General features: G+C 45.6%; 2 protein-coding genes across 2 annotated transcripts; one reads left to right on the forward strand and one right to left on the reverse strand.

Moving 5' to 3' along the window:
* The first annotated feature begins 3,852 nt into the window (after nt 1-3,852).
* On the forward strand, nt 3,853-15,688 carry tha1 (threonine aldolase 1). Its single transcript, XM_030774014.1, has 7 exons — nt 3,853-4,177; nt 4,679-4,762; nt 4,960-5,048; nt 5,321-5,506; nt 6,239-6,376; nt 14,047-14,239; nt 14,874-15,688. Exons 1-7 carry the CDS (start codon nt 3,898-3,900, stop codon nt 15,179-15,181), a joined length of 1,278 nt encoding a protein of 425 aa, XP_030629874.1. The 5' UTR covers nt 3,853-3,897; the 3' UTR covers nt 15,182-15,688.
* Nucleotides 15,689-19,973: 4,285 nt separating this feature from the next.
* tmem235b (transmembrane protein 235b) lies at nt 19,974-25,063 on the reverse strand. Its single transcript, XM_030775936.1, has 4 exons — nt 24,878-25,063; nt 24,496-24,547; nt 23,874-24,011; nt 19,974-20,209 (listed from the first exon to the last, which is right to left on the reverse strand). Exons 1-4 carry the CDS (start codon nt 25,061-25,063, stop codon nt 19,974-19,976), a joined length of 612 nt encoding a protein of 203 aa, XP_030631796.1.
* Between the last annotated feature and the right edge of the window lie 811 nt (nt 25,064-25,874).

Genomic DNA, 25,874 nt, shown 5'->3' on the forward strand with positions numbered 1-25,874 from the left:
AAAGTCGACGATGCCCAGGCAGGCAGCTAATGAGCTAATGCTTTAAATACAATTTAGGCACATGGTGCCAACTGGCACACATGCTCTCTCTCTCTCTCTCTCTCTCTCTCTCTCTCTCTCACACACACACACGTGCACACGCGCACACACACACATACACACTCCCCTCCCTCAGCCTCTTACTGGAAACCCAGGCAGCTGTTCAGTACGGTATCCTGAGCAGTGCTCACACCTCCAGAGGGCTTTCATTAGAGCCGTCCACCCGAGCACACTGGAGCAGGGTAAACAGAACCAGGAAAGGCCTGGAAACCTTAACGTGAGCCAAGGTGACATCACACTATCATCCAAACACACAGAGAAGTGTGCAGTATGTTAGTGTGACAGCACGCAGGATCAAACCACTCTTCTCACTCAAGCTGTTATGATGTACTGTTATGTCGGAACCTGCCAGTTTGGATTTACTGAATGCAAGAGTTTCTGTCAACAGACAAATAAACAACAAAAACCAATTCAACTTCACAACAATTTGTCCTGTAAAATTATTGAGTTGGAAATTTTAAGATGTAGCTATGTTAGGAAATCTCAATGGCAGTTTTTCTTTCTTATAATGTACAAAATTATGTTAATTTCCATCTATGCAATTTCACCCCAGGCTTATGTTTCAGCTTCTAGAGTTTACAGTTACAGTGAAAGACGCCTTAGAAAACCCGCGAATCTTGGCTGAGACTTGTTGGGCTGACAGATGTTTGGACAAGTAAAAATCCCTTAATCTCTGTTGTCACGGATCATTTCCATGGAAATGGGAGACACCTTGTGGACAGTGAAGTATGGCATCTGGCAGGGTCCAGTGGAAACTTCGGCTCAACTCGACGCAGTTTCATTTGCACAGCAGGTTTTCACAACAGAGGCTGTCACAAAGCGGTCTCACAGAATCCCAGGGCCGATAAGCCTCCAGTGGGCGTGCCCGATGCCAGAGTGACCTCTCTGGGAATAAAAAAGGGAACGACTTTGAGAGGGACCAAGAGTGTTAGACAGGCAACTCTTCTCACCAGACCATTAGAGTGGAGGGTTCGAATTACTGGTATTGTTGAACTAAGGAACAGTCTAAACAGTCAGGTGATCTGAGGTTCCTGTGAGGACATTCGGTGTGTGGGGCGATGGTCAATCGAACGGCTAATCAGGAGTTAATCTGGGACTCGAATTTCCAGCAGCAGCAGCAGTTAAGTCAGGGATGTAGTTGGGAGGGAGAGACAGAAGCATCCAGTGATGGGTGTGCAGGCAGGCCTGTTGCCATGTGGGCATGCAGATGAAGGGTTGAGGGGTATTTGGCAGGACCTGATGGAATATTCATATTGATAGACTGAATCTGAACCTGGCATGTCCCTGAACCTTCCTGTGGAGGAGAGAGAGAGAGAGAGAGAGGGAGAGAGAGAGAGAGAGAGAGAGAGAGAGTGAGTAGGCTAATGACATGCACAGACACTAAGATGCATGGTTTTGGCAAGGGAGCGGAGACAGCGAATTCTAGTCCAGTCCAGCAGACATGTAGGGCAGTGAACAGTGTGGTTCTTGGGTGAGATCAGACATGTAGGGCAGTAACCAGTGTGGTTCTTGGGTGAGATCAGACATGTAGGGCAGTGAACAGTGTGGTTCTTGGGTGAGATCAGGGCAGTGAACAGTGTGGTTCTTGGGTGAGATCAGACATGTAGGGCAGTGAACAGTGTGGTTCTTGGGTGAGATCAGACATGTAGGGCAGTGAACAGTGTGGTTCTTGGGTGAGATCAGACATGTAGGGCAGTAACCAGTGTGGTTCTTGGGTGAGATCAGACATGTAGGGCAGTGAACAGTGTGGTTCTTGGGTGAGATCAGGGCAGTGAACAGTGTGGTTCTTGGGTGAGATCAGACATGTAGGGCAGTGAACAGTGTGGTTCTTGGGTGAGATCAGGGCAGTGAACAGTGTGGTTCTTGGGTGATATCAGACATGTAGGGCAGTGAACAGTGTGGTTCTTGGGTGAGATCAGACATGTAGGGCAGTGAACAGTGTGGTTCTTGGGTGAGATCAGACATGTAGGGCAGTGAACAGTGTGGTTCTTGGGTGAGATCAGACATGTAGGGCAGTGAACAGTGTGGTTCTTGGGTGAGATGAGTTGCAGATGTCAGGACTTGTCAGGAGTGTTGAAACAGGCCATCAGTTAAAGGTATAAAGAGCTTAGTAATATAATAACTGTGTTATAACTAGATAAGGCAGTATTATGGTAAAGTAAGGTCACACAGAACAACACCACAACACAGCCAAGAGAGTTTCCAGAGACACCAGTACCAATACCAGTGCACACAAGCAAATGAGTGAGCGATCACATGTGATGGTTGTGATCACAACTGAGGTCTTAGTTAGATTTATGTGTTAGATTTATGTGTCACTGGGCTTCATTCAACTCTGCTTATTTTACTATAGAGTTGAACGGAGAAGACTGTCTAACTTAAACGCGTGTACTTTTAATATTAAATAAACAAACCGATATTTTAGTCCAAACTTGAAAACTGAGAATGTGTCTAATTATCATGTGTATATTGGATAGCTGCTGCATACCTGGGAAATGCCATTAGACAGTATTACACTACCTACTGCAGCTCCAGCTATTTTCTATCTCTGAACTGGCAAATAACCTGCACTTTGAGAGTGAATCAGGCTTGACGGACTTTAAAGGACTAAAAGATTCACTCAGATATTTGGGAGCAAACCCATTAAGAGCCTTTGTTAGGGAGTAGCAGAAGTTTATAACGACTTCAGAATTTAGACGGAGGCGAATGCAGACAGAGCACTAGCCGGTTCCACACGTTATAATTCTTTGCGAGAATTCGAATAGCTGAATTCTGGCGTAACTGAAGTCAATGTAGGGATCTGAATAACAAAACAATAGTCCAAGTTATAAATGAATGAAACCACGGACTTCTCTCTCTCTCTGCAGCATAGCATAGGAAATTTTGTAAACTTGCGCGCTCTTTGACAAAATTAGCTGTGTTACACGGCCCTCTACTGGTGAGTCGAAGACAATAAACTTTCTTAAGAGTCGGAGAGTTTGTTTACTGTCACGTGACAAATTCACTGGTTTACTTAAACTAAAATTGGATTGACAAACAGTCACATTAACAAACTGACATTTACTCAGACCAGTGATAAACGTTATACAATTACTCTGATAATCATGTCATTTACATTTTCCAAAAATTCAGTGAATTTTTGGGAAAGAGCCTTTGTTTTGGTAAAAAAATAAAAGCGCGCGCACGCACGCACACACACACACACACACACACACACACACACACACATACCAAAACAAAACAAACAAACAAACAAAACAGTGAACTGCAACCAGTCATATATAGCTGAGAGAGAGAGAGAGAGAGAGAGAGAGAGTGAGAGAAAGAAAGAGAGCTGAACTTCATAGGTGATTCAATTTAAGATCTATGACTAAGTATTTGGCTGTGTTGATTGTGTTTCATGAAGAATGACCTTTTTCAGGCGAAGTTCTGGTGAAAATGTCTTTGAGATTACGTGTCACTTTATTTTGCCGTACGTAACTAAGAAGTTGTCTCTTTAACCTTATAAGACTCTCTCCCTCTTTCTCCCTCTGTGCGTGTATATGTGTGTGTGTGTGTAAATGCAGCTGTATTAATCTGGTTTTAAACAGTATAACGGCAGGTTGAGAGAATCTCATGAAACAAAATTAGTTTTGATCAAGTGAGGCGGGGGGTGGGGGGGCCGCCGTCGATCGATAGTGCCGATTCTATTATTCATGCCTTTCCTCTCCATTTAACGATTGACGAGTGAAATCAGTCAAAGTTCACCAGCAATGACCATGCTGCCACCCCGATGAATTCCGTCCAGTTTAGTTTAAAATGCAGAAGATCTCTAAAACAGTAGTTATTTCGTGTCGTGTGCTTCGGCACCACATGAAAAGTGGAGCGACAGCATATAAACATGGCCGTGCCTTCAGTATGGCTTCGGTGAAATGCTATTATGAAACTGCAAAGTCTGCAGACTGCAGGTCGCCGGCAGCTGTCCGTACGATTGACCTCCGCAGCGACACTGTCACCAAACCGGGACCGGTAATGCGCCGAGCCATGGCGGAGGCCGAAGTTGGCGACGATGTGTTCGGCGAAGATCCCTCTGTCAATGGTTAGAAAAATAATACTGTGACTGTAAACCCGTTATTCTTCCCCGTATGTATCACGAGCAAATTTAAATCAAAACTACATAAAGGAACGAAAAACGGTTCCTGTGCTCACGCAGAAGTGCTTTAATTTTTGTAAATGAATCTTTCGGTAAAGTTACGCAATTAAAATGCAACTTATGCAAATTTAATGCCTCACATTTGCACTGCGGCATTGCCGAAACAGCGCACAAACAGTTCCCAAAGTCACCAAGAGATACGGTTAAATTGTATAAAATGATATGGTACGATAAATGATAAATGAATAGATCAACTAAACAGTTTGTGGTGTTGATTAGGGGTTATGATTGTTGTGTTGTCCCTTGAAAGCTAATTGAGAGAAAGTCTGAGATTATTCGTCTGTTCGCCATTACAGTGCTGGGCTTGATTTTTAAACTACTGAAAAATGAATAACGTACACCGCGTACGCTGACCACTTTTATCCCCCCTCCCCCCTTTTCTCGAAGAGCTTCAGAAAATGGCAGCTGATATTTTTGGCATGGAAGCAGCCCTGTATGTCCCCACAGGAACGATGAGTAATCTAATTGCAGGTAAGACGACAAAACGTTACCCGGGGTTCAGCCGGAATTAGTTTCGATTTGTCTCTTGCTAAGCGCTGCCTGTCAAGGGGACAAAACCAGTTACAGGTTCTTTCCCTTCCAGCACGGCATCCACGTCCCCGTTAGTGCAAGTCAGTGCTCAAACTTCTCTCTCTCTCTCTCTCTCTCTCTCTCTCTCTCTCTCTCAGTCATGGTGCACTGTCGGGAGAGAGGAGACGAAATGATCGTAGGAGATTTGTCTCACCTGCATGTCTACGAGCAGGGGGGGAGTGCACAGGTAAAACCAGCAGCACTCCAACATGGTCCAATCTTGACCTATATGCAAGAAATGCACCCAGAGCAAATTCATCAGTGGTAAATGCACTTTTACAGAGTTAACTGTGGATTATACATTAACACTGCTGTGAAAACAGTGAAAACAATGGCCTTTTTAATAACTGTCACACTGCAAGTCAAAGCGATGTAAGTCGGAAACATGCTAAACATTTACCATAGAAAACATTCGATTCGTATTATCGACATCCACCAATCTCTGACTCCATTCAACAGTTAGCTGGGGTCCACTCCACGACAGTGAGTAATTTGGCGGACGGAACATTTGACCTGGAGCAGCTGGAGTCCAAAATCCGGCATGGCTACCCAGATCCGCATTATCCGCGCTCACGTCTCGTCTGTGTGGAAAACACTCACAACATCCAAGGAGGACGTGTTCTGCCCTTGTCTTTCTTAAGGGAGGTCAGACTCACTTTCTTTAATAAGTAAATCAACAAAAGGGTCCAGATGGGAATCTGTGTGAGTCTGTGTGGGTGTGAGAGAGAGAGTGTGTGTGTGTGTATTTGTGTGGGTGTGTGTGAGAAAAGCACTCTACCATTTGTGCTGTGTTTGATGTTCTACTCTCAGACATTGGGTACTCAGACCAGTAAAGTTCTTTGTGTTGAAATGGGGAAAAAAAAAAAAAAAGCAAATTCACATGTGGCCACTACAGTCAGACGCTAGCATCCTGTGCGCTCACATCCAGACTGTGGAAAGAGAGTGGGCTTGGATTTTTTTGTTCCAAAAAGATGCTGACTGTGATTCAGTCCCTTAACAGCTGCCTAATTTTTTTCAATTAAAATGAACCAAAATGGTTTCCTGTTTTCAACGGAAGTGTTTTTGTACAGAGTGACTAGAGTCCTCTAAAATAGAACACTTATTCCACCATGTTCTCCTGACACCTGAGCGCCCGTTAGTGCTCACTCACACGCTCGAGTGTGCCTAATGTGAGTGTGTGTGTGTGTGTGTGTCTGCTGTGCATTTTTGTCTATGTCTAACTAACGTGTGTTTGATTAATGTGTGCGTCTGATGCACGTGCCCGAGTGCCTGTGTGTGTGTGTGTGTGTGTGTGTGTGTATGTGTGCGTGTGTGTAAATGCAGCTGTCTTAAATGTGTAAATGTGTGTACATGTTGTTTTCCTCTGTCCCCGGTCAGCTGCGTTTCCTGGCAGAGAAGTACGGCCTGATGGTGCATATGGATGGCGCGAGAGTGATGAATGCGGCCGCGGCGCTTGGAGTCCAGCCGTCCGCCATCCTAGAGCACTGCCACACAGTCAGCGTGTGTCTGTCCAAGGTAGGCGTCGCTCCCACGCACAGCCCTCTCCCAGTAGACCCGCCCTGCTCCGCCCCCCCCACCCCCCCGAAGCGAGATGTAGAAAGACGTTTTTTTTTAAAAGACTGATTTGTGCTGAGAGAAAGAGAGAGCGGACTTTTGTGACTGGGCTGTCCGGTCTCTCTCGTTTTTTTTTTTTTGGGCCGTCGCGACTTTTAAGGAAACCCTGTGTAACGATCGACCTGGGAATTGAACCCGGAGCTCTGGCTTGAAAGCCCAGAGCCTTACCCTGGGGCCAAGTTCAAGACCCAATTGCAGAAAGCAACACAAAAGCTTGTGCAGAGCAAGTGATTCCTTTAATAGGTTAATCAGGGCAGAGGTATCCAGAGGGTCAGGCAAAAATCAGCAAACCAATCCAGGCAGAGGTCAAAAACCAGAAGGCAGAGAAAATCAGTGTCAAAAACCAAGAAAAGCAGCAGGCAGAATCTTTGTCCAGTCAAACAGGTTCAGCAACAGGAGGCAGTCCAAGAAAACACAAAAAACAGAGTTTACAAGAAGGCTTGATCTAGAATCGAACGCAGGGTAACAACTCAAGACTGAGCAAGGAACTGAAGAAAACAAGAAACTTAAATAGACAGGCAGAACAAGACACAGGTGAAAACAATACATCAATGATAAACTGAACAGGCACAAACAAGGACTGAGGACACCACATGGCCAAAACAAAAACTACACATCCCAAAAACATGACAGGACCCCCCCTCAAGAACGTCTCCGGACGTTCCTTCTGGGACGATCAGGATGTCTCTGGTGGAAGTCCCTGATAAGGTTGGGGTCCAGAATGTCCCGGGCTGGAACCCAAGCTCGTTCTTCTGGGCCGTATCCCTCCCAGTCCACCAGGTATTGCAACCCTCCCCGTACCTGACGAGAGTCAAGGAGGCGCCGGACTGTATAGGCGGGTTGCCCATCAATGATCCGAGGAGGTGGAGGTAGTCGAGTTGCGGGAGCAAGGGGGCTGGTGATTACAGGTCGTAACCGAGAAACATGGAAGGTGGGGTTGATCCGCATAGCCCGAGGAAGTTGCAGACGGTACGAGACCGGATTAACCCTTCTCAGGATCTTGAAGGGGCCCACAAACCGAGGAGCCAGTTTGCGGGACTCCACCCGCAGGGGAAGGTCCCGTGAGGACAACCAGACCCTTTGCCCAGGGCGTAGTAATGGTGTGGGCCTGCGCCGGCGGTTGGCCTGGAGTTGGTGGCGTCGTGCAGACCTAAGAAGGGCCAATCTGACGCTCCGCCAGACACGTCTGCAGCGGCGGATGAAGGCCTGGGCCGAAGGGACGCCAACATCAGCCTCTTGGTCCGGAAACAGAGGAGGCTGAAACCCAAACTGACACTCGAAAGGGGAGCGACCTGTGGAGGAACAGCACAAGGTGTTATGAGCATATTCTGCCCAGAGGACATACCTGCTCCAAGACAAGGGGTTTTTGGAGGCCAGGCATCTGAGGGTGGTCTCGAGATCTTGGTTGAGCCTCTCTGACTGACCATTAGACTCCGGGTGGAAACCAGAGGAAAGACTGACAGTGGCTCCAATCAGCTTACAGAAAGCCTTCCAGAACTGTGAAGTGAATTGGGGTCCTCGGTCAGAAACCACATCTACTGGGAGACCAAAAACTCTAAAAACTTGCTGGCAGACAATTTCTGCGGTCTCTTGAGCAGAGGGGAGTTTGGGTAAGGGGACAAAACGACAGGCCTTGGAAAAACGGTCCACAATGACCAGGATGACTGTGTTCCCCTGGGAAGGGGGAAGACCTGTAATGAAGTCCATGGAGATGTGGGACCAAGGGCGTTTGGGGATGGGTAGGGGATGAAGGAGACCATGGGGAGGTGTGTGAGGACTTTTATTTTGGGCACAAACAGGGCAGGCAGCGACGAAGGACTGGACATCAGCATTCATCCCAGGCCACCAGAACCGCCTCTTCAGGAACTCTAACGTCCTGCCAGTGCCGGGATGGTTGGTTAACTGAGAGGAGTGCCCCCATTGAAGGACCTGGGAGCGTACAGAGGCAGGGACAAACAGACGAGCCAGAGGTCCATTACCAGGGTCCGGTTCCCTCTGCTGGGCTTGTCGAACCACTGCCTCAATTCCCCAACGAACAGGAGCCACGATCCTGGAGTCTGGGAGAATGGGTTCCAGAGTGCGTTCTTGGTCTGTGTAGGAAAACAGTCTGGACAGAGCATCAGGCTTCTGATTCTTAGAACCGGGGCGATAAGTGAGCACGAAGTCAAAACGATTAAAAAAGAGGGCCCACCTTGCCTGCCGGGGGTTTAGACGTTTGGCCTTCTGAATGTACTCAAGGTTCTTGTGGTCCGTCCACACGAGGAAAGGATGCTGGGCCCCTTCAAGCCAGTGTCGCCACTCCTCTAATGCTAGTTTAACGGCCAGCAACTCCCTATCACCCACATCGTAATTTCTTTCAGCACTGGAGAGGCGAGAGGAGAAAAAGGCACAAGGGTGGAGCTTACCATCCGCGGGACGCTGGGAGAGAACAGCACCCACTGCCACATCCGAGGCATCAACTTCAACTATGAAGGGGAGAGAGGGGTCAGGTAAGGTTAGTACAGGGGCTGAGGTGAACCTCACCTTAAGCTCTCGGAAGGTCCGATCTGCCTCCGGAGACCAAAAAAATCGGCCAGGCGTCTTGCGGGTCAAATTAGTGAGTGGGGCGGCCACCGAACTGAAGTTTCTAATAAATTTTCTATAAAAGTTTGCGAAGCCTAGGAAACGTTGAACCTCCTTGATAGATGAGGGCTGGGGCCAGTCACGCACAGCCTGTGTCTTCTTAGGGTCCATGCAGAGGTTTCCCTTGGACAGAATGAAACCTAAGAAAGAGACCTCAGAGACATGAAATTCACACTTCTCAGGCTTTACAAAGAGGTGGTTGTCTAAAAGACGCTGGAGGACCGCTCTGACGTGGTGGACGTGCTCATGAAGGGACTTGGAGAATATAAGGATGTCATCTAGGTAGACGAAGACATGCCGGTTCAACATATCCCTCAGGACGTCATTGATGAGACCCTGGAAGACAGCTGGAGCATTGGTTAACCCAAAAGGCATTACCAGATATTCATAGTGCCCCGTTGGTGTGTTAAAAGCCGTCTTCCACTCATCTCCCTCCCTGATATGTACCAAGTGGTAGGCGTTGCGGAGGTCCAACTTAGTAAAAATCGTAGCCCCTTGGAGCAACTCGAAAGCCGAGGACATCAAGGGTAAGGGGTAGCGATTTCTCACTGTGACCTTGTTCAACCCACGGTAGTCAATACAGGGCCGTAGACCGCCATCCTTTTTGCTCACAAAAAAGAAACCAGCACCGGCAGGAGAAGAGGATGGGCGAATGATCCCAGCTTCCAGAGAGTCCTTGATGTACTCTTCCATTGCCCTGGTTTCTGTGGGTGAAAGGGAGAAGATTCTTCCCCGGGGGGGAATAGCTCCAGGGAGGAGGTCAATCGCACAATCATAAGGCCGGTGAGGGGGCAGTGACGTGGCTCTCTTTTTACTGAACACTTCACTCAAATCATGGTACTCGGGAGGGACTCGGGACATCTTGGGAGGGACTCGGGACAACTCGGGAGGGACTCGGGACTTCTGAAGGGAACTCGAGATTCTAGAGAGGAGACATGTGGCTTGGCAAGGGGGGCCCCACTCGATCACAGTTCCAGACGACCAACAAATGTGGGGACTATGGAGGGTCAACCAGGGAAAACCAAGCACTATTGGGAACTCGGGAGACTGAATGAGGTTAAACTGAATTTTCTCTTGATGGCGTCCCCCTATACACATAAGGAGAGGTGCCGTAAGGTGGTCAACAGTACCATCTCCCAAGGGTCTTCCATCCAGGGCCATCACTGAGAGAGGATGTTCCAGTCTGGTTACAGGGAGGTGGAGGGCTTTGGCTAAGGTGATATCCATGAAATTACCGGCCGCACCAGAATCTATGAGGGCCTGAAGTTCGTGATGTGGCTGGTGACTCCAGGAAATTTCAACAGGAATCCGCAGGCAGTTGATGGGGGTTATGGGAGTAAGGGCTGCTCCCGTCACAGTACTCCCTCTCCTGGACGGGACTGGGCTTTTCCCAAAAGCTCGGGACAGGACGATCTAAAGTGATCAGGCTTACCACAATAGAGGCAGCATCGTTCTCTCATCCTGCGGTTTCGTTCAGCCTGAGAGAGACGTGTTCCTCCAAGCTGCATGGGTTCTTCAGGACTAGGGGAGATGTTCTGGGGTTCCTGAGATGACTGCCATGGGGTCGAAGTGAAGCCTCCAGTCCAGGAGGAGAGACGAAACTCGGGCTGTCGTTCCCTCCTTCTCTCTCTCAACCGATTGTCCAATCGAATAGCCTGATCAATCAGAGACTCTAGATCCATGGGCGGCTCTCTCGTCGCTAGCTCATCCTTGATCGAACTTGACAGGCCGTGATGGAAAGCGGCCTTGAGAGCCGTTGTATTCCAGCCACTTTCTGCAGCCAGGGTACGGAAGAGAACAGCGTACTCAGCCACACTGGTGTTGCCCTGATGCAGCTGGAACAACCTGTTAGCCGCCTCTCTGCCTCCTTCGGGATGGTCGAATACTCTCCTCATTTCATCTGTGAAAGCGTTGTAGTTGTGACAAGCAGGTCCTTGCTGTTCCCACACGGCTGTGGCCCAGGCCAGGGCCTTTCCAGTGAGGAGGGTGATGATATAGGCGATTCGTGTCCGATCCGTAGGGAAGGTAGTGGGCTGGAGCTTGAAAGAAAGAGAACATTGCGTCAGGAAACCACGGCAGTCCTTTGGGTTACCATCAAACCTCAGGGGAGCAGGGAGTCGAGGCTCGGAGACGGGCTGACGTGGGGGATCAGGGGGAGCTGGAGGTGCAGGAGAGGGTTGGCTATTCACTACGGTCTGTAGGGTCTGGAGAGTCTCATTGAGAGCACGCTCATGTCGCTCAACTGTAGCGTGGTGAGTGGCCAGTTGTTGCTCGTGTCGAAGCACAGTGGCATCGTGACTTGACACGGCGGCAGAGAGCTGGTCTATCTGTGGGCGTCGCGGATGATGCGGCTCTGCTGGGTCTTTTTCCATGGCTCAGTCTTGCTGTAACGATCGACCTGGGAATCGAACCCGGAGCTCTGGCTTGAAAGCCCAGAGCCTTACCCTGGGGCCAAGTTCAAGACCCAATTGCAGAAAGCAACACAAAAGCTTGTGCAGAGCAAGTGATTCCTTTAATAGGTTAATCAGGGCAGAGGTATCCAGAGGGTCAGGCAAAAATCAGCAAACCAATCCAGGCAGAGGTCAAAAACCAGAAGGCAGAGAAAATCAGTGTCAAAAACCAAGAAAAGCAGCAGGCAGAATCTTTGTCCAGTCAAACAGGTTCAGCAACAGGAGGCAGTCCAAGAAAACACAAAAAACACAGAGTTTACAAGAAGGCTTGATCTAGAATCGAACGCAGGGTAACAACTCAAGACTGAGCAAGGAACTGAAGAAAACAAGAAACTTAAATAGACAGGCAGAACAAGACACAGGTGAAAACAATACATCAATGATAAACTGAACAGGCACAAACAAGGACTGAGGACACCACATGGCCAAAACAAAAACTACACATCCCAAAAACATGACACCCTGAGCTGATTTTTTTTTTTAAGTGGTATTTCGTTTAAATGGATCATTCTGACATGCTCTGAGCTCTACACGAATGCTGCTGAAATTGCTTTTTTTTTTTTTTTATTTGCCTTTCCTATGATAAAGGAGCAACTTGTGTTTCTCAGAATGGTTTGTGCACTTAAGGGTCACCTGTGGACCAAAAAAAAAAAAAAAAAAAATAGAGAAATTTGTCACCTAATCAGACCGGAGTGTTTTTGCGAGGTCTTGTCGTAGTGTTCACGCTGTTTAAAAGTAGCGATTAAATGTTGGCGTCCTGATACTGAAGGGTTGACAGCTGGACTGGGAGTGGAGGTGAAGTCAGCGTTTTGACGGTTTTCATCACAGACAAGTGGAGATTTGCCGCTCTCCACCCAACCCTCCCTTTCCCACGACTGACATCCTCTCCAGCCCAGATGTTAAGGAGCCGCGTTAGGAGCCGCGTTTGCGTAAATTACTCCGCTTGTGCCGCCAGGAATGAAGTCCCCTATCCTGTTTGCTCGTCAGTGCGCAGACATCTCATCTGACACGAAGAAACTCTCACCTAAAGAAAAAAAAGCCCTTTAATGTGAGAGAGCTCCGTATGAATCACATGCTGATTCAACCCCCTCACCCACTCCCTCCCGACCTTTTTTATATTCAGCGTCCTCCCGGTTTCGCTGTAGGGAGACTGAGAGTCGAGATGTATTTTAACGTGCGTTTGCTAAATAAATGAACAGTAATTATTCCAATCAGATTTACTCATCTCATGTCCTCATCTTTGGCTGAAATTGAGAGCCTGCATGCATAAACTAGTTAATCTAAACAGTTAGTGTGAGCCCAGTGTGTTAAAACTGTCTCCTGAATACATGCTGTCCAATACATGGAGGTGGTGTCAGTAGACACAAGTCTAATTTGACATGGTCAGCTGATAGATTATCTAGCGTAATCTGACAAGCCTTAACGGAGCAAGACGTGAAGGTGCGTTTCACAATTTTGACAGATTTTTTTTTTTTTTTGCATAAATGTTGTACTCCAGACATTTATGGGTTTCGACAGGTATGTCGGGGTACATAATGACATAATCTTTGTTTAGACATTCAGATTTGACCTTGAATACATATTCTTAATTCTACAACTTCAAATAGCCATATTTCAGAGCCCAAAACTAGCTTCTGGCACATTGGTTTGGCAGAAAAACTGATACCCAATGCATTTCAGATTCACACTGCTAATCTGCTAGTTTGTAAGGAATGCATAATTACTCAGAAACGCACTAGACAGAACCAGCACTGTACAGAAATGACTGCCACCTCCCCCCCCTCATTTACACAGCCCTTACCGAACAAATGCGACATTTTTTCCCTATTTATTTAAATTTGTGTGAACTGTCAATTCAGAGACTGACTTAGAAACTCAGGGATGACAGACTGCTCTGTGTCATCCGCAGTTCTCAGACTGTGAATAGATCTTTGAATAGGAGCTCACAGTGTCTGCGAAGCCCCCGTCATTAGAGTGTAATTAAAATGTTAATTAAACATTTGAGTGATTAACATATGCCTGTTACATGACAGCTTTTCAGTGCTTTGCTGAAACTTTATCATAAGTTTAGTTTTCTAAGTTTCCTCGGGACACAAGAGTGGTATGAGAAAAGCCTCTCTCTGCAGTAGAGTTTGTCTCTTTGTCCAGAACACATTAATGCTGTGAGCCAATGACTGTGCACTCACAGAACACAATGTTCCTCACTGTCCCCTGTGCTTATCAACAACCTGTTTTTAAAACAGAGGGTTATTTTAGGTGCTTTTTAAGGGTAATGAAAAGGTGGGAGACTGTACTTCTGAGACCGGTAAAAAAACCTTTCAGTCGAGACAGGTACTCAGAGAATGCACTTTGTGTATATCTGTGTGTGTGTGTGTGTTACATTTGGCTTGGGCTCTTAAAATACATTAGGCTTCAGAGGTCCTGAATCTTAGCATGAGAACTCTAGATTCTTCGTGTTGTTGCTATGGGAATTTTAAGCATAAATTTGTTCGTTGGCAGGGATTGGGGGCACCGGTTGGCACAATTCTTGGAGGACCCAAAGACTTCATCCAGAGAGCAGTCCGTGCCCGCAAAGCCCTTGGCGGGGGCATGCGCCAGTCAGGTATCCTGGCAGCGGCGGGTAAAATCGCTCTGTCCGACATGATTGGCAGATTGGAGGAAGACCACAGAAATGCCAGGACCTTTGCCGAAGGTAATTCTCTCTTTGAAATCCACAGGCTAAACTCTTCCGAGATCCGATAATACCGCTTCGTCAGAGGAAATGTAGACCAACGTCGTGAAATGCTGAACTACCACCACCTGAGGTTTAATTGAAATCAAACAGCGCTCCCTAAGTGACTGATGTTAGAGCTGGCATCACTAAGGCGCCACTAAATTAATTTTTGCCGACTGGGTTTGTAATTGTGACGCCATGGGTGTCTCTTTTGTCACGTCAACCTTTGGTCAAACTAGAAATGCACCTCACTTAGGACAACATTTATCAGACTCCAGTTAGACAGGATGAGGGTTCTGCTGAACCGTTTCTTCCCCTCTCTCTTTCTTTCTCTCCCTCCCTCTCTCCCTCCCTCCCTCCCTCTCTATTTCTGGTTGTCAGCTCAGGATGACCAGACAGAATCACATGTTTGTCCCATCAGTGTAAAAGTAAAGCAGTTTACAGCTTTGAAATGACCGCTGCTGCTCACACAAAATCGGGATATTACAATGTAGAATGTAGACCAGAAGAATCGACTCTCTCTCTCTCTCTGTCCCTCTCTCTCTTTCTCTTTCTCTCTCTCTTTCTCTTTCTCTCTCTCGCTCGCTCTCTCTCTCTCACTCTCTCTGTTCAGCTCTGCTGCAGTGTGACCCGCCGCTGTACCAGGTGGACCTGGCCACGGTGGAAACAAACATCCTTCGGTTCCGTGTGTGCGACTCCTGGCTGAGTCCGGCCGAGTTCTGCCGTCGCATGGCCACGGTGGGTGAGGGGGAGGAGAAGGCGTTGGGGCAAGGTGTTCAGGTTCTGATGTTCCCTCACGTTGGAGGCTCGGTGAGAGCTGTGTGGCACCTGGGCATCACAGAGGACGACACTCAGCTGGCGATTCAGAAAGCCCGCTCTGTGGCCCAGCAGTTTGCTCAGCAGAGAGCACGGTCCCAGTAAACCCGAACGGCACATTCCAGTCGACGACCCAGTGGAAGCTAACAGCCCAGACGTGAAGCTCTAACTCTATTTGGACTCTGCTGAGACTACCGGCCGAAGCACAGTCTCAACAGAGGCCTTCATCCTCACAGTGCATAACTGTGTTTTAATTCTGTTGTGAAAGATGCTGTAGATTTCCGTTTGACTTTCACTTGAGCGTCTTGATTTTTTTTTTCTTTGGCATTTCTAACACAGATTTTCTAAGATTCATTCAGAAATATGCAATCGTAGAGTAAAGAGTAAAAGAAGTGTAGACCGCTTTATGTGGGCAATACACTCTCACATATGCCCCCCCTCCCCCTCCTCAAAAAAACAGAGCAAGATAAAACGGTTACATAAGTGTGAATGTGTGAACATTACAGACTGAACTGACGAGAACTTGAGAGGACACAAGCGTTCAGTGCACCCATGCCAGAAAACCGCAATGCTGTCAAGTGATTACGATACTAAAAGTGATTCGTGAAATAAGTGTTTGAACTGATGATGTCGTTTTTGCTTGCCGTTAAGTGAGAAATGAAACTGTTTTGCAAAGCGTGGCATGGCGTGAGGGTCGTCTCTTTTGGGCTTTGGGACTACGACTTTTTATTACACAACCTCCACATTCAAATAAGCCTCAGCGTTCTCACAGAGTGTTCCCGAAAGTCTGTGCCTCATCTCCTGACGGATATGGCGTGTCCATGGGGGCTTTCAGTGATAGCAGCCTCAAGGAGACCCAGTCCGATGGCCGTTCTGAGGTGGATCGCCATGGCGACAGGGATGAAAGCGAGATTGCTTGCTCTCAGTCTTCAGAGGTCCAGGTCTGTGTGTCCGAATGAAAAAGGTAAAGTAGACAAATCGAGACAATAGAGGCAGGAGCCTTTTTTTTTTTTTTTTTTTCTCATGCAGTTGCATTTTGCAGACGTGTGTAGCTCCAGGTGCAAGGACGCAAAATGAAAACTACTTCATCTCCCCTCTCATATAGTGATGCACAACTCTCCCCAGAGGGTCCCTTGGATGAACCTTTTCCAAGTGTTCCTATAGGCTGCTCAGTATATGGTTTCCATGACAGTGGTGTTGTGTCACTGAGAGACACAAGCTAATAGATGAGATGCATGGTTTCTGCTTCTCTCCCCACGTTTAGATGTGAGATGTGTGTGGCTCACGGGGCCAGCCGCGTGTCTGTGCGTATCCCGGAGAAATGGCCTCGCCACTCACCTGAGTAATAAACCCCAGTGCGCTTGTGACTGGAGGTCGTCGTGAGCAGGGCAGAGAAAAACGAATGAGAAGGAGAAAAAAAAATAATGAAGTCGTCTGACCCAGAGGTGACTGCCACCGTCTGAAACACAACAAACATAAAAAAACATCAAAAAAAAAGAAAAAAAATCTCTCAGTGGAGGTTAACCTTTGGAAAAAACAAAACAAAACCATAAACTTTTGTTAATCATTTAAAACACTTTGGGGATGGACACGTCCCATTGTTGGCTGCACTGAGTCTATAACATATTTACGAGAATTACCGCTCTGATCCTGCCCAGGCAGAGCTGAGAATCCATCCAGACATGCATGACAGACTATTGTCTCAGCCTTTGGGCTTGAACCCAGGTAAAAAAAAAAAAAAATTGTGTCTGAATTGAAGCATGTTTAAGATGTTTGAACAACACAGAGAGACTCATAACTGAGACAGCCCTACAAAGAAGATGGATGTGGACAAAGCTCTCTTTCTTTCTCTCTCCTTTCTCCCTCCCTCCCTCTCTCCCTCTCTTGCTCTCTGGCTGTCTTTCGATTAACAGGGTTTGCTAACGGCTTTCACCCCAGAGACAAACACACACACACACACACTGTTTGCAGTACATTTTTATTGATGTCTGAAGCAAATGACATCCCCCCCCAAAAAAAGTGTCACAGTAAGTCTTGCTAAAGTCCTTCACATTAACTTTGGAATGACTACTTGAGCAAATGCACAAAGCAGTTCTGTTTTCAGGTGTTCTCTGTAATGAGTACATTGGATTTGTTGCACATGAATACTAAATTGCATCAGTGGGGAAAAAACAAAAAAACTTCACAGCTGTTTATCTGACTGGGTCACAGGGCTAACACATAGAAGCTGTTGTTTTTCCCCCTGTCTCTCCTGACTGGTTCAAAACAATGGACTCCCTCAGCATCCAAATGTTCAATAAGCCCCATGCCCCCCCCCCAAACACACACACACACACACACACACACACTCACTCCGTCTTTCCAATTAAATTGCCAATTCAGACCTAAGGCTGGTTTATCAGGGACCATTCAAGCAGATGAAGCATTTTGGTTTAGGAGACCTCTCTGTCTGTGCCCTGCAAACTCAGCCGTTAAACCCAGAGAGACGCTTCAGCCGCGGGAGAGGCTGCAACTTGAGCTGTTTCTCAACAGAGTGGGTTGTGCTAAATGTGTACGTTAAATAATTTTTGATTGGGCTGTTCTTTGCTACCTACAGAGAATGTGGACTTTAAAAAAAAAAGAGAGAAAAAAAAAGGAAGAAAGACATAGTAATTTAGACATGCGATAAACAGAATTACCTCAGCTTTTCGCCAATACTCAGTTACATCAGCAGCTACTGTAGGATTGTGGGGTGGTTTGGTGAAATGTCATTAAAAAGCCATTAAACAGAGAGAGACCCAATAAAGCTCTCATCTCAGAGGCTGTATGATGGCAGACTCCACTGTTGCCATGGATCCCCAATAAAATATACGACAACAAAAAAATTCTCTTTGAAATATGAACGGGCTCTTTGGTCCTGACGGTTACAGCAATGTCGTTTGGCTAACGACGGGTTTAGCGTAATCGATAACAAATTGCCCCGTGCTTTTCACAGCACACGGCCCTAAACGAGCACAACAGAACCTCAGGCTGAGCAGAACACTGAAGCAAACAAACAAAAATACAAACAAACAAACAAAGCAAACAAATTAAAGCACCACTGAAATACAAGAAAACTCTCATGGTCCCTTCCCCCGTGTGGTAGAACGTTTGTAGAAACTTTTGCTGTTGAAGATTCAGAGATAACAGGGCAGGACTGGACTGCCCATGCTCAGCAGTGGGGTGCCAAAGTCTGGATTTGAGCGCTCTTGTATTAGGGGATGTAAGGTAGTGGATTTTAGGGCTCTTGTATTAGGGGATGTAAGGTAGTGGATTTGAGCACTCTTGTATTAGGGGATGTAAGGTAGTGGACCTACCTGGCCTGTCTAGTACCTGGCCTGTCTTGTACCTGGCCTTAACAGTTTGAGAGAACTCTAAAAATCAAACCACCTCTTCCTTTAAACACGATGCCTTAGACATCAGGGGGAAAAAACCCCGAACACTCCCAGTACTGCAAGTAAACATGTGGTCCTCTTTTTTTCTCCTTAAGTCAATAGCAACCCAATTCAATACAGCAAACACTTGGGGTGATATAAGCCCTTTGATGTAGTAAACATATATACTCACTGCCTGCACATTCACATAGATGCGCGCTATTTACGATATCTCGGCATTGTCGTTGTATAAACGTAAAAAATATTTTACTTTTCATTGCAATGCAACAGTCATATGGACCCTCAACTCTCGTAAGCAAAAGAACATCATAATTTTAACAAAACAGGTTTCTTGTTTTCACTTCATCAGATTTTAATCAAGTTTCTTATTTTCACTTTACTGAAATCCTCAGAGGACCTCTTCTTTATAGTCAGAGAACATTTTCTTTTTTTTTTTTTTTTTTTTTTTTACTAATCTAGAATACTGAATGTCCTCAGAACACAGGAAAATGCACTGAGGAGCTGCAAAGAAAAGGGGAAAAGCAGGTGATGGCTGTAAAGCACGACATTAAATCATTACAAACAACAACAAAAACATGATGCTTCACCGTATGACCACTCACTCACATTCTCATCTGCAGGTCAATAGTGTGACAATATTCACCAAAACCCCCCCCCCAAAAACAAACCCAAACACAAAACAACAAAAACAAATAAATTAAAAATGAAAAAAAAAACAAAAATGCACGAGTTTTTTTTACGTTGTTTTCATAAGTACACACTTAGCCGTCAAGAATCAGAAACACACACCGGAGCTGACACATGACGGCATTGATTTATTCGACTTTTGGACGGTTGCACAGTCTTAGTCAGGGTATTGCCCTGTGAAACATGCTTACTGGATTGTTCTAAATTACTCAAACTCTGCTGAAGTTTACATTGTGAGTTCTCTGATCCAGATGAGCTGTCTATCCAAGGGCTAATCCAGTCGATTTGACTTGTTTATGGTTCAGTAGTAACTTTGACTGTGTCCAAGCACTCTACAATGTAACACCTTTGTAGAGTGGTTAAAAACCATCAGTGAATTATCTGAAACAAGTACTCAGTCAGTCATTCTAACGATAAGTACCATCACTGAAATTAAAATGAGCTGAAATTAGTAAAAGACAGTGGTTTAAGTATAGATATTTGCTCTCCTCAAAACACATTAAACGTAACTCCAATCTCAAACTCAATCTGCTGTTACTGTACAGAAGCACAGAGCTGTGGCCAATTCAGTCAGGTCCATCAAATTCAAGACGACACAGACTTAGCTAATCAAGCCTTACTGAATGAACCAACCTCATGAATGTTTCACAAAGCTTTGAAGTGTTACTGAACTGACAGAGTTTGATGTAAATTTAGCCCCACGGGGGTGAAAATGCTTTCTGTTTTGTTTTATTTAGATTCGTTTTAAATTTGTTTCAGCGCCCATGTGGGGTGAGTGTAGGGTGGGTTGAGGTGCCTTATATGGGTGCCACAGACTCCTGGTACTGGGTGATCTGTGCCAGTCTGGATGCCAGCAGCAGCAGCAGGCCAGTGAGGACCTCCAGGATGAAGGAGAGCCAGGCCATGCCCAGAGACCAGCCGAAGGACGTGTTCACGTGAGCCATTTGCTCTGCCCCCACTCGCTTCTCTGTCTCCACCAGCAACTGCTGAGAGTAACTGATGTACAGACTGACTCCAGACAGCGTGAGTAAGCCTGGACACACACACACACACACACACACAAACAGAGTGATGTAAATCATCACGACAGAAAGAGATAAAACAAATTTCAAATTCGGCAGGCGTTCTGCTTCGTCAGCGTTGGTTTTGTTTGACCCCCATCCCCCCCCCCCCCGCCACTGCCGCCTTTTTTATAGCATTTTTTGATTGCATTGATCCAAGAATAAATCTTGTCAGCATGTGTTGCCCCTTCTTCCTCCAAGCCTGTCCCTCAAAACATACCCATTCAAATGCTAACAGCATTACCAAACACAGACCAACCAAGACAGAAAGACAGACCGTTCTCTGTTTGGCCGATTTGCAAAAACAAAAAAAAACTTTCATCATTGTAGTGTAGTTGATAAATACTCCAGCCAAGCTCACAGTGTGATTAGTGAACACTCATATTTCAAGACACTATGTTCATTTACCTAAATACTCTTGCCCTCTTCTCATTTTTATTTCTCTGTATCAGTAGTTGCACACTCATGGGGCGATCTTGGGTATAGGTTTCTTGCTCAAGATAGTAATGAGAGAGCACCATCATGTTTAGGCATCAAACCCATGACCCTCAATTACCGTTTTACTGTTCTGCTTTATCACTAAGCTGCTCTACCTCCATTTACTGTAATTCGTTTTTTTTTTTTTTTTCAGTTGTATAGCTCTTTAGAAATGAGAGCCGTTTTAGATGACGTTATGCCTGAAAGCACCATTGTGCAAGCCTAAGGCAACAGGCGTGGAGGCAGACTCCCTTTCACTGTAATGAGAAGCATCCTGGAGAGGAACCAGCAGTGTGAGGGTGGAGCCCATCCTCCTTTGGTCGGCACTGGGTTATTCTTGGGGACTGAGACGCGAGGCCAAAAAAAATTTTTGGAGAAAGGAGATACACTTCAGTAAATTCGTCGTGTGTAAGTGCAAAAACAGTTTTTAAAGGATTAGAATTGGACTGTAGCACCACAGAGGCACAGATAATGGATTGTCTACACAATCAGCACTAAAAGCCCCCCCCCCCCACCCCACCCTTTTTTTTTACCCTTGGGGCCCTGCTGTGCTCCGCTACCCGAAAATCCATCCGGACCGGAAGTCCCTAGCAGGCGTGACAGTGCCGGAGAAAAAGCGATATCTGATATTCGCTCGTCTTTACGGCGCCCGAGAGTCCTTTAACTCCGGTAAGAGAGCATTATCGGCTGCCTCTAAATCCACGCGGCTACGAAACAGCAGCGGAGGAGCTCACATTCAGTTACAAACGCTGACAAAACAGGCATGGCTTTCTTCATCAGCTTCAATGAATAGGCGATAGAAAAACAGCAATAAAGAGAGAGAGAGAGAGAGAGAGAGAGAGAGAGAGAGAGAGAAAGAGAGAGAGAGAAGCCAGAGGTGCATGTGCTAATTAGCAAAAGAAGAGACAAGAGCTGGGAACAGGGAAAATAATGTGCGTCTGTGTCAGAGTCCATCCGGAATAATCTCCACAAAAAAAACCCCCAAAAAACTGCCCCATAAACTTTGGGGAGACAGATGGATAGATGCAGTAGAATAAGAGGGAAACATGTTTGATGGAGTCTGTCAATGGAGACAGAGTGAGTCTACGATCTAAAACTGATTTATTTTTCCATCATGGAGGAGCTTCTCCTGATACAAAGACTGATACAAAGACAGCTCACGTCAGGGTGATATTAATGCCCTTTTGAAGGTGAACTGTTTTGTAACAGAAGTGCCGTAGATGTTCTGTTTCTCTTGCCTTTCATAAACAAATTTCAAGGTCTCTGTTTCTTCAGTAATGCTATGTTAAAGAAAGAAAGAAATGAGAAATAGATTTATGTACCCAGCGCGGTAACACCAAGTGATTTGGGTTAAGGATTCTAATCTAAAGTTTAAACTTAAACCTAATGCCCAATTTTCAACGACTATGAAAGGCACTTAACCCCAAGGTCGCTCCAGAAACGTGTGACGGCTGGCAGAGAAAGCAAAAAATTATAAATCACTTTGGAGGAGAGTGTCAGCTAAAATGAACAAATTTAATCAACACAGGGTAGGGAAAGGAATGCAGAGGACCAAGAAATACAAGTCAAAAAGGAGAAGACAGAAAGTCCTAAACTGAAAAAAAATGAAAGCTTTTTTTTTTTTTTGAAAAGGCCAAGGCCATTTCAAGACTCAGAGAGGGTAACTCTATCCATGTGCCCCTCATTACTGAGAAGTGCTGAAGATCACAGTCCGTCTAAGTGTCATTAGTGTCCTCACTAACAGTGAGTCCATTCTCAGACACTGCTCAGGACCCTGTTAAAGGCCAAGGCCGTCGAGACGGCATGCGCTCAGAGTGAAGAGACAGCTGCGTTTGCTGTGTGGCCTCTGAGTTTGCCAGAAGGTGAAAGAAAATGCCGGTCTTTCCTCGCTTCGCGTTGAGTGTCGGCGTGAGACCGGACAGCTTACGCGAGAGACCTGGTTGTTAGACTATTCTTTGGTTTGAAACTGAAGCCTCGACACTCGCCTGTTCTCTCCATGACAGGTATTTCACAAACAGGTTCTGCTCAGACAGAGTGATGGCAACAATATTGTGTTTAATTGCCAAAAGGAGATGAAGGATAATGATCAGGCTGAATCATTATCACAGGCCCCAGGTGCTGAAGTGTCTTTGGGGTAAAATTGTTCACAATGCCCTGTGATCCCCCGTTCCATCTTGTCATGTACACAACACCGAGCGGCTCCCAGAGCAGGAATTTAATAATGTCCACCGCTGTCTGAATAAATATCGGGGAATAACGCTGCTCCGTTGTTTCGCCAGCCCCTAAAGCCTTTGCGATATTCGATATTGAAGTTATAGACCCAGGCAATGAGGCTACAGGACAGAGGAGGCTTTGTCAAGACAATTTCCTGTTTCCCTTTTCACAGTGTTGGACAAAGACCTTAATGTAGTTATTTATTAAATTTTCCCTTTTTAATGCGCAGACAGTTCACCAGTAGGATTATTGTAAAGAACTGTCACCTCGTGCTTCTACTAATGCTCTTGGGCAGGAAACACACCATCTAATTTTCTTGGATTTTATTCTGAAAATGAAAAAAAAAAACACAACAGACTAGTATTTTAAAAAATGGACGTAAGTGGTTTCGTTTCAGAGAAGTGTCGGGGCGTGTGGGAGGGTGATGTAGATGAATAAATATTTCTCCACTTAAATATTCATCTTTCAGATTTTTGTAAATGTCACATCACTGAAGCTAATTTTCCCATCTGTAATATTATTCAGTATTATTAACAGGATCCAGAGAAGAGCTTCAGCACCAGAGCACAACGCTGACAGATTAATAATTCATCTGAAAAGACACAAAGACTCTGCTCCATCACCACTCCATCACCACACATTTCTCTCTCTCTCTCTTCTTCTCAGAAACACACACACACACACACACACACACAGAACCTGTATGTCTATGACACCTCTACTTCTACGGTGAAATGTCATCACGATTAATAAAGGACCATTTAGTGGGAAAAGCTTTAATTAATCAAGCAGGTAAGTTTTAAACTTATTTTAACAGCTTGTAATATTCAGCAGCTGTCGGACAATCTCTAAATATTAGAGTCAGTTCTCAGTGTGTGGACCTCTTAATAACCATTTACCACAGTACCTGAGTCCCTGAGCGGTCAAGAGGTGATTGGCACTTACTGCAGAGCAGAAAGTAGGAGGCTGAGCCTGTGAGTAGAACACGGCTTCTGGCCAATGAGCTGACGAGACCACAGATCCCCCCGAACACCAGGAGCACCAGACTGAGGGGCAGAAGCACCGCAATAACACTGTGCATGTCTACAATGAGGGGAGAGAGAGAGAGAGAGAGAGCGAGAGAGCGAGCATGTGATACATACACGCCGACACAGAGAGAGAGAGAGAGAGAGAGAGAGAGAGAGAGAGAGAGCATGTGATACATACACACAGACACAGATACAGAGAGAGAGAGAGAGAGAGAGAGGAAATAACAATAGATCAGCCAGTGTGAATTTTTTCCGGTGACATCTAAATGATCTCATTTTGTATGGCCTGTCCAAAATGTTTTTATTTTTTCAGTATGACTCTGGCATGCTTGAATCTCAGTCTAACTCACTTAGTTATTCTCCAGATATATGAGTTCAGACAGTGAGAGTCAGGGGACCCACTATGGCTTCAGTGTCTTACCTACTGAGATTTTTTTTCTTTTAAAGGTAAGAACACAATGCTGAAAAGATGAGGAATGTTTTTTTTTTTTAATGGAAAACGATGGTTACTGTGAGAGAAGAGCAAATGGTGTACTCACTGTCCATATGCCTTACTGATTCTGAGTACCTGAAGGGATCCTCAGTAGAAAACTCAATGTTTCCATCTGCAAAGCAACCGTAAAAAGAAAAAGGCAAATTATCGTTATTATCATGTGTGATATATGTGGGCAGCCGCGCATATAACGTGTGGCTAACGTAGAGAGCCGGGACCGCAAATATACAAATGTATACAAATTTCACCCGTTTTAACTGGGCTGAAAATACTCTACTGGAACATCACTAAAATAGTGCTGGTAAAATGTAAATCTACCGTATTCACAAAACAACAGCTCCAGTTAAGATGAATTATGTTACTTCCGACACGAAATGGAACCAACTTAAACGTAGTGTTATAAAAATAGTACCAAAAACATACCCAACGGACTTACCGTCGCTAACTCCCCACAGTCCACCGTGAGAGTTGGAGTCTTCAATGTCCGTGTGATTTGGTCTGTTGTCCTCTATAACGTACCAGTATTCACTCCCAATTGCAAGAGCGAGAAAACTGAAACTTAGTATTCCCGCAAACCCAGCCGCGACAACTACAAATCCAAAAGCTATTTTCATCTTGTGTGGTTTGGCAATATGTATTTTGCTTCAAGAAACAAAGAAAACAATCTTTCAAGTAAACCCTTCCCATTCACCAGAGGCATTGCCTAAATACCCGCGAAGCCATACAAGAAAATTTGTTGATCATTTGTAAAAGAAAATGTTGGAATCCGAGTAGTATTAATTACTCAAGGTTTATAAACGACCCCCACGGTAGCAGTTTAGTTGAATAATGATCCATCAAAGTCAATAATAATCAGTAACAGAATGTGGGAATGCGAACACACAAACGGAGCTGTGTACATTAGGGTCTCAGCTCGAGGTCCGGATAGCTCTCTAGCGGTACGCGCGATTACGCGCGGTTGCTACCCAGGCGAGATGACGTTGTCCATAGTAGGTTGAGTAAAAGGGCTGTCAAACTAAGCCTACTTACAAACATCCCAGGAGACAATGAAACCTTATAGAGTTCGAAACTGGCCACACACACACACACAAACAGAGGGGAGAGAGAGAGAGCGAAAGTGAATTTGTCCTTTTAATTTTGAGGCGTAAATATCGCTGTTTTCCAGGGTTATAAACATGATAGAACAATTTATACTCGGTCAATTTTGACACGTTAAGACACGAGCCTTTATTGATGCAGCGCTTGCGTTATTCTCTTTTGATGGATTATTATTGCATTTCTACAAAATGCGTAAAAGTAATGAAAACAGGTGAAAAAGCCACGATAATTGTTATTAGATATTAGAATATTCTGAGTATCAGCAAATGTGATCAGTACAGAAAGAACGGAGAACACAGCTTGATTAATATCGCCAAGACATCCACA

This window comes from Chanos chanos, chromosome 5 (genome assembly GCF_902362185.1).
Source record: "Chanos chanos chromosome 5, fChaCha1.1, whole genome shotgun sequence".
Classification (NCBI taxonomy): Eukaryota; Metazoa; Chordata; class Actinopteri; order Gonorynchiformes; family Chanidae; genus Chanos; species Chanos chanos.